Raw genomic sequence first — 13,034 nt, forward strand, 5'->3', positions numbered from 1 at the left:
CAAGTGATTGCTTTAAGAGAGGATTCAGCACTTTGGGTTTGCTCAGTAGGAAGTGCATATAATCAAAACATGGTCGAGATCACTGATGGAGAATGAATAAATCCAAGGGTCATATCTCTTGAAGATCAACAGAATTTGGGCAGAAAGTGTTCAGTGTTAGTACGTTTCAGTGTTAGAAGAAATATGTATGTTTTGAGGTTCTGGTCCTATTTGTTGATCCAGTGCAGTAGGCTGAGAAGCAATGAAAACTCCATGTCTACAGAGGGAGAGGAACAACAGACACTAGGGCTGTGACTTACCAGGAACCCAAGAGCCTGCTGGCTCTGACTAGGCTGTGTCATTGCTTCAACAAGGGGTCCTTGGAGTTATGCTTATTGTTGATAACTGCCCATTATCAGGGTTGTTTTAGGAAGGCTATCTGCACCCCTTGAAAGAACACTTGTTTTGAGTGAGCTGTTTGGAATCTTGTATCGAATAAGGAACAGATAGGTAAAAGGAGCTTTATCCTCCTTTCTCTACCTTTCACTCATTCATCTATCAACACACATCCTGGTTTGTGTTAGTTCTCAATTCTGTCAGCGACACAGTTCAAAGATGGGTTCGCCTTTGCGGTAACAATCCAAACAGTCCTCCGGGCCCGTATAAATACTGCTGACAAAGTCCCAGCACATGGTTCATGAACTTAAGGGGTTCTGAGGGCTACCTATAGACCATCTCTAATTCGGGGGCTTGGGCATTTCGTTTCTAGTGTCTCCTGGCATAAAACCATTGTAACATGTACAGAGATGCAACATACTCCACTAAGAGACATGTAATTGCTACAGTGTTGCTCTAATTTTATGACTTTTCATAAAATAGCTAAACGAAGTTCAAATAAAAATCCAACTGTTATATAAGAGCCAAGAAAAACGTATTAAAATGTAAAATTTCCCCCAAATTATAGTGATATACACTGTTGATTGAGAAGAATCATTAGAGAAGTATTTTCACAGTCAAAAGTCAATAGCATTAAACAACTCAGTAACATCTTAAATGAAGAGACATCTCAAAAAATATACATAACCTGGATTTTGAAGAATATCATCAATTATAGTAGGAATTCTAATATCTGGCACCACTTCTCCCTTAGAATGAGACGGCTGTGAAGCACTTGATTCAATATTTGGAGTCACTATAGCATAACGAAGCAGCTCTTCATACTCTTCCTATGAGAAGCCAGCAATAAATAATGTATTATATCCCTGTCACAAGGGACACTCAGGCAAAAGAATGGTAAAGGCACAAAGATGTTCTCTACTTCAGTTCCCAAAATAGTGTGCCTAAACGATAGTAAGGAATGTGTACTTTTGATTTATGTTTTTCGTTCATCATTTACTCACTCTTGTAGTAAGTAAAATTTCTTAAAAACAAGCAAAAAATCCAACAAATATACCTACCCAAATTTCTTCTAGTGCTAATGCCTTAGTACCCATATTCCTTCAGCATGTCGATTTAAAACGGTGACACATTACCTAGAGCAGTTTCCTGAAGCTGATCAACATCTACAACACAGAAGAGCCCTCTTTCAATTGGCAGCTGCTCGCAGGTGGGAAAAGACACAGCAATTTCTCTGCTTTTCTGAAATTTGGTTCTAAGATGCTGCTCCCAAAGACTCCACAACAGGAAGGTCTAGGGATGAAAAGTAGTTTTGGCTCTGATCAATCCCTGCTCCCACCCAATTCTACAACAACCCTGAGTCTCTTTTCATATGTAAGCATGGAAAGAGTATGAGAGAGATACTGGAAGAGAAAGAATACTGATGATAAAAAGAGAACACAATGCCAACCTGCATTCTACCTGCTGGCACATGCCAAAGGAGGATAAAGAAAAGCACGCCACAAAGTGTAGAACTTACAGGAATATTCCTCAAGTTAAAAAAAAAAAAAAAGTGGAATTTCCTAATATAGATAGTTAGGTATTTGTTTAGCCAAACCAAAAAATTCTATCAGTGAAGTAAAAAATATACTGGAACTTAGTCTCCATTCAAAAGGGGTTGGTCACTGAGGCAAAAAATATTCCTATTCAGGAGTAATTTCTAAGGATATTACGCCATGGACCCAGAGAACGTCTTTGCAGTAAAAATGGGGGGAAGATTTTCAAGAATATGAAATGTCATTATTCTAAGAATTATTTAATATTAATTTTTCTCTATAAAAAGTTTAGTTCAGATACAGAAAATTCCACTATCATCATTTCATTAGTCATAACTGTCTTATTATTTGATTCACCTTCAGGATGAAGAAAAATGATGCTAAAAATTACCTCCTTGAAGTGTCACAGTAAATATCTGAACTGAGTTAAGAGATTCTGTCTAAAGCAAAGAAAGAACCTTACCTTTAATAAGACCGTTATGATATGGTATAGGTGTTTGAAAATTAGCAACCCTTACTTTTTCCCTATGTTTTCTACGAGTAAGAATATTTAACTGTCTAAACACACTCAAGTTTCTGGCCATGAATATATCATAGTGTCTTGTGTTTTCCAAAAGAATAGATGTAATTGCAGTCAGAGTTCTAAAGTCAGAACTACCTTGTAGACTATGTAAGTAGTCAATATCAATATGTTTCAAACTAGTTTCCAAGAAGGTACTTCAGGGAATCCACAATATTTTCTTCATATTTCATTTTTAAGCTATTTAACTCTTTAAAAAACTAATAAAAGAGCATACACTATCAAAGGTGCCATATATACTAAATTTTAACAGGCCAGAAGCTGTATATTATTAAATTTGTTTGTTGATTGGAATAAAGCTCCTTCTGCCATTGATGTCAAATTCTTGTGAATGTGTCATAGATTGGAAAGGTTGTAGCTCTGTACAAGTTTATTTTTTGTTGTTATTTTAACTTCACACCTGTACACATCTGCTCAAGTAAGCTGTTCAGGTGAGCACACAACTATGACATAAGTGGTCCACACCAACTACCAGCCACTCAAACTCAAGCACATCTGATGGGGCCAGTCCCTCCTTATGACACGAGAGTGATGAGCTGTGTGGTAGCCAGTGACTTCACACCTTGTCACATGCTTATCATTAGCACTTATTCCAAGTTTGAGTCTTTGGGTGCTGCTTGTGTGATAAAAAAGTTTGAAGAGGTGATAGATTTTTGTTGGTGATTCAACACTGAATCAAAAATTTCCTAGCAATTCTTTTTTACACTTCAAATCAGTTTAACTGAAAATGAAATATGTTATTAAAAATCTACTATTTTCAACTACTTATATTGAGAATCAGAATTTTCTTGTTAATTTGTAACCCAAACAAAATACAGAAGTAAACTGGATACTTAGGTTTATAATACTGCACCGGCCTTCGAGTATCCCCCAATTTCAAATGTACATTTATCAAGGCAGCTCCATTGTTTTTCCGTACTGCTTTTGAGAAGTAAATGTCACAAATTTGAATTTATGAAATAAATCTATACAACTGTAGTTTGGCTTTAATCTTTTTATATTGGAATTTGAAGTAAAATTGTTTGAAGAAAGAGTTTATGCTTGATAGATGTTTATGCTTGGTAGATGTTTGAAAACTGCTAGTCTTTAGGGGAATTAAATGTAAAGGAGTGACTTGGTTTCAGTTTCAACCTTGATTTAACATTTAACATAGATTACTTATATGCAGTAAATTTTAGTCATAGCAAGTACCGATTTTTACATATTTAAGGCTAGCAACAGAAGAGAAACAGAGATATTGCAAAGAGAGCACTGTTAGAAAACTCAATCATCAGAATCTCCTTCATATTGCTATAGTCAGCTCCTTTGTTAGTGATGTCCTCTTCATGACAATAAGCACATGTCTGAGTTTTAAACTTACATTTCCTGATAGAAAGTAAGAGTCAGTATTTCACATAATGGTTATCACTGAGGTTGAAGGCTCTTATCAGAAAAAAAAATCATTTAGAGTATCAGAGATACAACATTTAATTTTTATGTAAACAAAAATAACTAAGTCTTTAAATAGATGTGAAAAGCCTTAGGTTTATATTTCCTGAACCATATCAGTTTTCCAGTTACTAGAATAAAAGGAAATTCCCAAATAGTCTGATAACTTGAGGCCATACACAAGATATTTCACTGGTTCCTACAACCCTGAATGTATGAGTCAGTCCTAATGAGCTAACTATCAAAATACATAAAACTTTAAGTACGATAACTTACTATGGTAGAGAGGCTAACAGCTCAGCAGCATCCATTTCCCCTTTATTCCTTTAAGTTAATAAAACTGCAGGGTTTGACCTAGGCAAATGGGCACCCACAGACATTTCTCAGCCTCCTTCGCAAGCAGGTGTGGCCAAGAGACCTGGTCTATGGGATTTGAATAGAAATGATGGGTGCGACTTCAGATCAAGTCCTTAAGAAAGAAGCTGCTTGCTTCCTATTCAGCTTTTCCCATGGGCTAGAGGTTGTAGTGAGTCAGTGCACTCACTGGCAATGCAAACACAGTCAACCCTAGGGCAGGGTTGAGCAGCAGGAGAGAAAAGACTGGGTCCTAAGATGACCACAAGACTATGTACCAGCTCAGATTTTTACAAGAGAGAGAATCAAACTTTAAGCCACTCACTTAAATCACTCTTGATTCCTGTTAAAGCAGCCAAAACAATATCCCAGTATAATCTGCAAACAGCCAAAGTAAACTTTTGATTTTGGCAAAGAACATATATAAAAGTGTGGCTATTATGGAATGAATTTTTGTTCCCACAAAATTCACATGTTGAAGTCCTAATCCCCTGGTGTGCCTGTATTTAGATAGGGGGCCTTTAAGGAAGTAATTACATAATTAAGGTTGAATGAAGTCGTAAGGGTGGAGTACTGATCTGAAAGGATTAATGTCCTTATAAGAAGAGAAAACAAAGAGCTCTCTCTCTCTCTCCCCTACACACATGTACCAAGGGAAAGGCCATGAGAAGGTGGCCATCTGCAAGCCAGGAAGAGAGCCCTCTTCAGAAACTGACCCTGTCAGATCTTCATCTGGTACTCCTAGGATCCAGAACTGTAAGAAAATAAATTTTTGTTTAAACAACCCTGTCTATGGTATTTTGTTATGAGAGCAGGAGAAGATTCATACAATGGCTATCTTATATTTGTATTTTGATGTCAATTAACTTCTTAGCATCTCCTTCCTCTGGAGGCAGTTACAACTAGATGTAGCCAAATCAGCTCTGCTCGGTTAGTTTATTACCACAGGAATAAACTGTGCCTCTAGGAATGGAGGGGAAGTGAAAGTCAGAGACTTTAACTTGTGGCTTCCCTAGTCTGACCTCTGAAAAGGGAGAAAGATCCAAACATATGTTTCCAAGTTCCCACAACAATCACTATGAGTTAAAGGGGATGTAAACAGGTATACATTAATAGGATTCGATGTACATATACATTTTAACTTTAAAGAAAAATTTTTAAAAATCAGTTATTTGAACAACTATTTTAGTTTCATATATGTAGATACAGGCCAAATGGGTTATTTTTTAGTTAAGGATCAAAATAAATAATATTGTCTTTCTTAACTGTCAAAGATAACCTGCCTTAAGGTAAACAAGAATCCTAAAGTAATAACCAAAACTTGTAAGTCTGCCCCCCCCCCCCCCCCTCCAAGAGCTGGACTGATGTGAGCCTAAAATACAGCTGAACCCATGCATACCAGGTGCGGGCAGGACAACTGGCTGGTATTTTCGAGTTGCGCTTAGAGGAAACTGTAAGTGAATAAGCACTATGCATGCTGCCCCTCCCTCCACATTTATCATCCACAGTTTTATGAAGCATTCACATATCTGAGACAGTAATAAAAACGCCCTTAAGAGGAATACTGATTTATGAGGGGCTTTTGTATTAAGTGTTTGGTGTTACATGTTTACTATATATGTTAAATTATATAATTATTTTATGCTATTTTATTTTTAACATCATTTTTGGTATTTCATTTTGAAATGTTTCCAGTAATGGAATATGGGCAGCTTTTCAAGTGTAGTCAAGAACCAGTAGGGTCATAAGCTGAGGGTTACTAAAAACAGAATCTCAGGTGGGGTGACATTCTAAGTAGGTAACCAATAACACAAAATGATTTCTGGCATGTCTAGAAGATTCTTCCCCCTCCCTCTCTTAAAATTCTACTCTAGACATTTCTTTTGATGTAAAGCTTTGTTTCTTGACAAAATGACAACTTGAGATCTTATAAGGTGTTTACATTTTAATATTAAAGGGTTCTGGACCCAACAATTACAATGTGTGAGTTTTTTCCCCACCACCACCAAGCAATTCTCAGACACCACTTGGGTGTCCTATAATTCAACTCAATTCTGACACTTTCCCACCAGAGATAGCATCAGATTCCAAAGGTGAAGGGATCAGTCCCACAAAACTGCCCTCCCACACCCCACAACTTTAGATGCCAATCGCAAGTCCAGGTTATCACCTGTGCTTCTGACCAACCAGCTATGGACTGGAGGTTCCAAAGACCCACTCCTTGGGTTTGAGTAATTTGCTAGAGGGCTCACAGAACTCGGAGAAACATTTTACTTAGTAGATTACCAGTTTATTGTAAAAGGATATAACCCAGAAACAGCCAGATGGAAGGAATATACAGGGCAAGGTATGGGGAAGGGGCATGGAGCTTCCATACCCTCTCCTGGCAGACCAGTCACCCAGCACTTACACGTGTTCACCAACTGGAAGCTCCCCAAGCCCAGTCCTTTTGGATTTTGATGCAGGCTTCATTAAATAGGCATAATTAAATAAATTAATGACCACTGGCGATTGATTCAACTTCCAAGACCCTCTCCCCGAGGTCAGCGGGGTGTGACTGAAAGTTTCAACCCTCTGATCACATGGTTGTCTCTCCTGGCAACCAGTCCCTATCCTTAGGCGAGGTCCAAAAGTCACATCATCAGCATAACAAAAGATACCATCATTCTCACTAGTTAGGAAATTCCAATAGGTTTAGGAGCTCTGTGCCAGAAATGGGATGAAGACCAACTATTTATTTATTATAACCCACAGTATCACAGGTATAAATAAGTTAATCAGTTCTCTCCTGAAGGAAGTTTGGATATGGCAAAGATGAAGGGTGCAGGATAACACTGTTGCCTAAAGAGATAGCACTATATGGGAGAGGTAACATCCAAAGGGAAGGCAAGGATGAAACATCTAAGTCACAATTCCAGACCACTTTTACCCTAGTAAATATTCACAGATACTTTTCCAATAGCTTCCCAATTCCTAAACCTGTCATTTCAATTAAAGGAACACATCTGTTTCATAAAATATTTCCCTAAAGCTTCTGTCATCTTATGCAGTGCCAGTAACAACTTACTCTACTTAGGCATAAACATACCATCCAGCTTTTCCCCTCTTAAGTAATATAACCATAAAACCTAAGATATACCGTGTCAGTATTCTCTCATTTAAAATCTACTCTAGAAATCTGAATCCATATTTTTGATGATAAAACACTTAGAATTAAAAGAAATTGAAAACATTTCATATAAAAGCCACGCCTTCTGTCGTCAGTGTACCTGTCACTGTCCAGGTCCTGGGCACCAGCAGGTGCTGAATGGTGTGGCAACAGGGCCCGGAACCAAGAGTGGAACACTGGGGAATCTAGGGCCCCAGAACTCTGGATGGTTTGATATTGGATTAATTTGCATTAAAGTGAAAGCAGCATTCATATGAGAGAGCTACAAAGAGAAAATTTCAAGAAAAAAATGTTTCTTCAGATTTTCAGCTTCTCCTCTCATTGTGTTGTTTGAAGCCTTTGTACAGAGAATGCTGGAAGCATTCATGATTATTTTCTGAAAGGTTAACTAAAACAATGTAAGGTATTTCCCAAGGTTTGTAAAATAATTCCCATCGTTTGATATTATTATAATTTGATACACATTATAATTATAAATGTAAATGGCATGAATGAATGAAAAATGTATTCCTAGTTTTCCCTCATATTGTCACTTGTTTGAAATAAACAAGTCATGACAAATTTAGACATGTCTTCCTACCTGAAGATCTGAAGAGACAGAACTGCCTCGGTCGGAGTCATTGCGCAAAACTGGAGGTGAGCATTTCTCCTCATCTGATGACATTCTGTACGAATACTATAAAACAGGAGAAGCTAACTTTAGTTTGTTTTTTGCAACATTTAAACTAAAATAAAATGTTTTCTATACACATATATGTGTGTGTAATAACATCCTACCCTGTAAACAATAACCATTCGATACGTTAAAATCATTCAACATATTGAACACCCAAATACAAAATCACTGGGCAAGAAAAAAATAGACTCACTTCCCAACGAGTGAGTTTATAATGTAGTCAAGGAGATGAGACAAATACATGAAAGGTTAAAGAAAAAATGGAGGCTCCCCAGAGAAAGCCATGGTAGGGGCTGCTGAGAATCAGAACGTGTGATCACTGTTCAACAGTGTGTGAGGACCTAGGTGCTGCATCCTTTCCTACAAGATACTGAACCAAAAGAGAAGGAACAAACTGTGTAAATTCTCTGCTTGGCGAACGGACCTTTTGGGAATACTATTTTAAGAAAAGCAAGCCTATATGGAACAATAGATTCTAATACCATGCAAAGAAAAATTGTTTAAGGTCTTAACCAAAAAAATAAATAATAACAAAAGTACTGTTAGTAAGAAGTACATAAGTTCCTTAAAAGGCATATAATGACTATTCAAATGAGCCGAACACCAGTTATATGTAAGACACTGGTGAGAAAGGTAAGATGAAGAAGTCCTTATCCTCAAGGACTCTGCAATCTGTAAGGAGGGCCAGACACGTATATATTAGAAATGACTGATGATAAAAGTGCTGTTAGATCCTAAAACAACAGAGGCACAAAGCAGGGAGGTCAGAGTAGCCTTTTTCACAGGGTAGGATGGTGAGAGTGTGAAGGAGTGGGAATAAACGGTCAGGGTGTTGAGACCTGAAAGACAGATAAAAGATTAAAGGATACGCAAGGCAGTAGCGCAGCACAAGCAAAGACAATGAGGCACGGACACATACTCCAGGAGCTGCAAGTAGTTTGCGAGGCTAAAGCAAAGGGTACAGAGCAAGGTTTGGCTAAGGATGAAAACAGGCAAGGTAAGGAGCAGCCAGATCATGGAAGATCATAATTATGTCATGTTAAAAAGTTTCACCTTTCTTCTCAGAGAAGTTATTAAAGTCTTAAACAAGTGATAACATGATCAGGCTTGTCTTTTAGAAAGATCACTCTGCCAGCTTTCAGGATGGATTTGAGAGGTGGGATACTGAAGAAAGAGCAACGGAGAGCCAACTGCAGTAGTCCAACAGATAAATGTTCCCTCTGGCAAATGGGGAGGTGAATGGAGGAGGCAGCAATGGGAAGTGGACGGAGTTATGCCTGTGAGACAGTTGCGTTACGGCAGTGGAAATTCGAGATCATGATCAACAATTGGTTAAGGGGTTAATGGGAGGAAATGTTGATCTCTTCCAGATTTCTGGCTTGCAACTAGATGGATGGTAGTGCTACTCCCCAAGGCAAGGAATACAGGAAGACAAGCAGGTTGGGAGGAAGGGTAATGGACTCACTATCAGACTTGCTGGGTGTGAGGTGCCTCTGAGGCACGGAAGTGAGGCTGCAGGTATTCGGTATCTGGCCACACTACTTATGCAATGCACAACTCCAAGGACTGCCATTCACAATGGCTACGACGTGAATGGTGCTTTCTGGAGTTAAGCAAGGTGGGAGCCCTGCACTGGATGTATAGGTTTGGAGATTCATTTTGAGGAATCGTCAGCATAATGGGAACTGCTGAAAAAAGGGAGAGGATAAGATCACTTATGAAAAGGAGTGTGAGAGAGAGTTCTTATTCTGAGGTCCTTACACCCAAACTGTATGCAATACTTTTAGCACATGCGTATTTTTCTAGGAAGAGGATTCTCAGCTTCCAATATGTGTCCAGAGGGTACTATAACCTTAGTGAAGTTAAGGGCCACTACTGTAGCAAGAGGAGGGTTAAAATCAGAACCGCTAATATTTAAAGGGGAAGTGAAGAAGAGCCAGCAAAGATGGAAAAGGAAGTCAGAACAGTAGAACAAAAGCTTCCAGGAGGGAGTGGTCAGAAACAGATGCCAAAGGAAGATGAGAATCTGATAGAGTCCCTTGAATTTGGCAATCAGGAGGTTGCTGGGGCATTTAGCCTGAACAATTTCAGTGGACAGCAGAACAAGTCTCAATCACAGTGGGCTGAAAACTAAGAGATGAAGAAACTTAAATAGAAAGGGCAGATACAGGGAGAAGTGCAATATTAGAATGGAAACATAGGTTGGGGCTAGACTGTGCAAAGGAAATTTCAACTTTATTCAATGAGCATTACTGTGTAGAGACATGATAAGTAAATGAAATCTCAGCATGACTGACTTTAGTTAAGCCAATTAGGGAGGATAAAATAAGCACATACATCTGCAGCAAGGAATGGCTGCTTCATGGATTTCAAATCCACCACTGTGGTAACTTTGTCCCTTCTATTTCAATTCACTTCTTCCTTTAGGATGTGTTTGCAGACTGGTAATAAGGGGGGCAGGGGTTGGGGGGTGCTGATTATTTAAAAAACAAATAAGATGAAAAGTATGGTCAGATCTCAAAAAGGATTTCTGAATACAGATACTGCAGACACAAAACAACTACTGTACTTTTGGAAAATATGCTATAAATCTTCCATCTGCCCTGTTTTGAGGCCAACAAGGTATGACAGTTTATCTAAAACTCTACCAACAGTAGCATTTTCCTTACTGTTTCTAGTTCAGAGACAAAGGAGAAAAATGAAACTTGCTTTGATGGGAAGCAGATGTACATCAGATAACTAAATTTTCAGTATTCTCTAACCCAAGATATCAGAAACCACGAGATAAAAAGTTCCGAGCGCTTGTCTATTGCCAGAGAAATCAAATTACATCTTGGTAATTGCCTGGCTGATAGGGGAAGCAGGGTCCGGGAATTCAAATTAACCTCCAAGAGGCAGAGAAAGAGTGAATTAACTTGCGAGCTGGCAGCAGGGTGACGTCCCTGAGCCCTCGAGCTGTCTTAGCTGCAGTCAAGGAGAGCGGGTGCGCCAGCCCCTCCCCACGTCAGGGACTACAGGCAGAGGGAAAGCAGCTGCGAGCAAGCAAAGGGCTACAAGTTCTCTTCAATCACTTTCTCTTACCCCTGTGTTAATCGAATTCTTACTTAAAAACAAAGGGTTAGACATGGTCATTTTACCCCCCAACGTTTTAAATGACCCGAACCTATAGCGACAATACCGCTATACTTCAGGCACCCCTCACTCCTGCCCTCTCTTCCTGGACGCCTCGGAGGGAAAAAAACCTCTCGACCTTGCCGTCCCGCAGAACAGCTGAAGGGTCCTCGTTTCGGGAAGATGCCCCCAGCCCTGTCCTGTTCGATCCCCGGGGGCGCCAACCCAGGCCGAGACACTTTAAACCCCACTCCAGTGCCTCCGCCAGGGGCGCGGGGCCCGCCCGCGGCGCCGCTACCCACCACCTCGGCTCTCCGCAAACACGAACTCCTTCCTCCGCGTCTTCTCTCAGCGTCGCCGCTGAGGCAACAGTGAGTCCAGCGGCTTCCTCAGCAGCAACCAGACGGTTTCAAACTGCACGGAGGAAATAAGGACGGCCCCGAGCATTGGCCCCGAGCTTCAGCAACCTGCCGTCTGATTGGTCTGAGATCCGGGGGCGGGGCAGGAGGGAGAAGCCGGAATTAAGTTACTTAGGGAGAGCCTCGCCCCATACATCTGTTTGTTCGGAGGGGGCGGAGTCTTAGGGAGCCCCGCCCAGCGTACAGGAGCCCCGTGATCAGTTCCGTTCTGCGCCTGCGGGAGACCCGGCGGCTCTGAGAGCCGGTTTGGTTAGAAGTTGGCGAACGGGTCTGAAGTCAGCTAGGATGCTATGCAGCTGTCTGTGCGATAATGCCCATAGCCTATGCGTGTGGTCCTCATGTATGTGAATCATCTGCTTCCACAGGTGCCCTGCAGCAGAATCACTAACCCCCCACCTGCTGATTCCTTCTGTCTTAGGCAGGGCCAGGGAATCTGAATTTTTAACAAAGACCAACAGTGATTCTGATGCAGGGGTCTGCGGACCAGGCTTTAAGAAACTGCTGGACTAGGTTTTACTAGTGACTTCAAACGAGTCAGATTGCAAGGCAAGCCCTTCGGGCGAAGTTGAGTATTGACCTTAGAATCATCATAAGTATATCCTGGCTGTATCACGTACTCACTGTCACCTTGGATAATGCTATCCACATATAGGCTTGTAGGGGGATTAAATGACTTACTATATCTAAAATACCTATCGCATAAACATCAAAAAACTAGTCTTTCAGCTTATATTGGCATGACGGCTAGAGGTACGTTAGGATCCAGGTGGCAAAGAGAGTGCCCCAATCTGGAGAGCAAGTAATGAGATCCTGGTGAGTTTTCAGGCTCCCTGTGTTACCTGGAGGATGAGGTATCCGTTTCTTTTTCTGTAGATAGAAATGGCATAACCTGGGTCTCACCTACTTACCTGTTCACAGAGCCAGACTTCTGTTTATACAAGCAATGAAATAAGAAGAGCACCAGCAGTTTCTTCAGCATAAGCTATGTTTGTTCTCTGTCCCCCACCTTTTACATGCTTATAATAAAGGACAAATTCCTACTGATAGATACAAATTCATACCTGGTCCCAAAATCTGTTTTTTAATTGAATTACCATGTGGTAACCCCTTACACTGTAATTGTTTCTGATTCACTATCCCTGTGCCCTCCTGTACTTGGCTCCATGTTTCTCTTCTCTGTCCCTTTGGGGGGCAGATTTTCATAGAAAACTGTTGGCTAAGGCAACACCATTCTTCTGTGAAGCTACATCGAGAAGGAGAACAAACCTGTCTCCATGTTATGAATTTAGAACAAATTCTTTTTCAAAGGTTCCTAGAGGTGGAGCCAAAGAGAGAAAGGGAGACTAAAACCCTCCACAAACCCATGAAAATAAAATTGCCAGCTTGA

At 40.3% G+C, this 13,034-nt stretch overlaps 1 protein-coding gene across 6 annotated transcripts in view; it reads right to left on the reverse strand.

Moving 5' to 3' along the window:
- Positions 1–11,651, reverse strand: part of POC5 (POC5 centriolar protein) — a 36,041-nt gene extending 24,390 nt beyond the window's left edge. For 3 of the 6 annotated variants that reach the window (XM_059919355.1, XM_059919354.1, XM_059919359.1), the window contains exons 1-3: positions 11,531–11,651; positions 8,022–8,117; positions 1,064–1,205 (exon numbers count right to left, since the gene is read on the reverse strand). In XM_059919355.1, the coding sequence (XP_059775338.1) occupies positions 1,064–1,205; positions 8,022–8,105 (226 nt within the window). In that variant the 5' untranslated portion in view covers positions 8,106–8,117; positions 11,531–11,651. Of the gene's footprint in view, positions 1–1,063; positions 1,206–8,021; positions 8,118–11,530 lie in introns of those variants that run through there. The other 3 variants (XM_059919353.1, XM_059919357.1, XM_059919358.1) reach the window with 3 other exon arrangements.
- Between the last annotated feature and the right edge of the window lie 1,383 nt (positions 11,652–13,034).

This window comes from Balaenoptera ricei, chromosome 3 (assembly GCF_028023285.1).
Source record: "Balaenoptera ricei isolate mBalRic1 chromosome 3, mBalRic1.hap2, whole genome shotgun sequence".
In the NCBI taxonomy this organism is placed as follows: domain Eukaryota; kingdom Metazoa; phylum Chordata; class Mammalia; order Artiodactyla; family Balaenopteridae; genus Balaenoptera; species Balaenoptera ricei.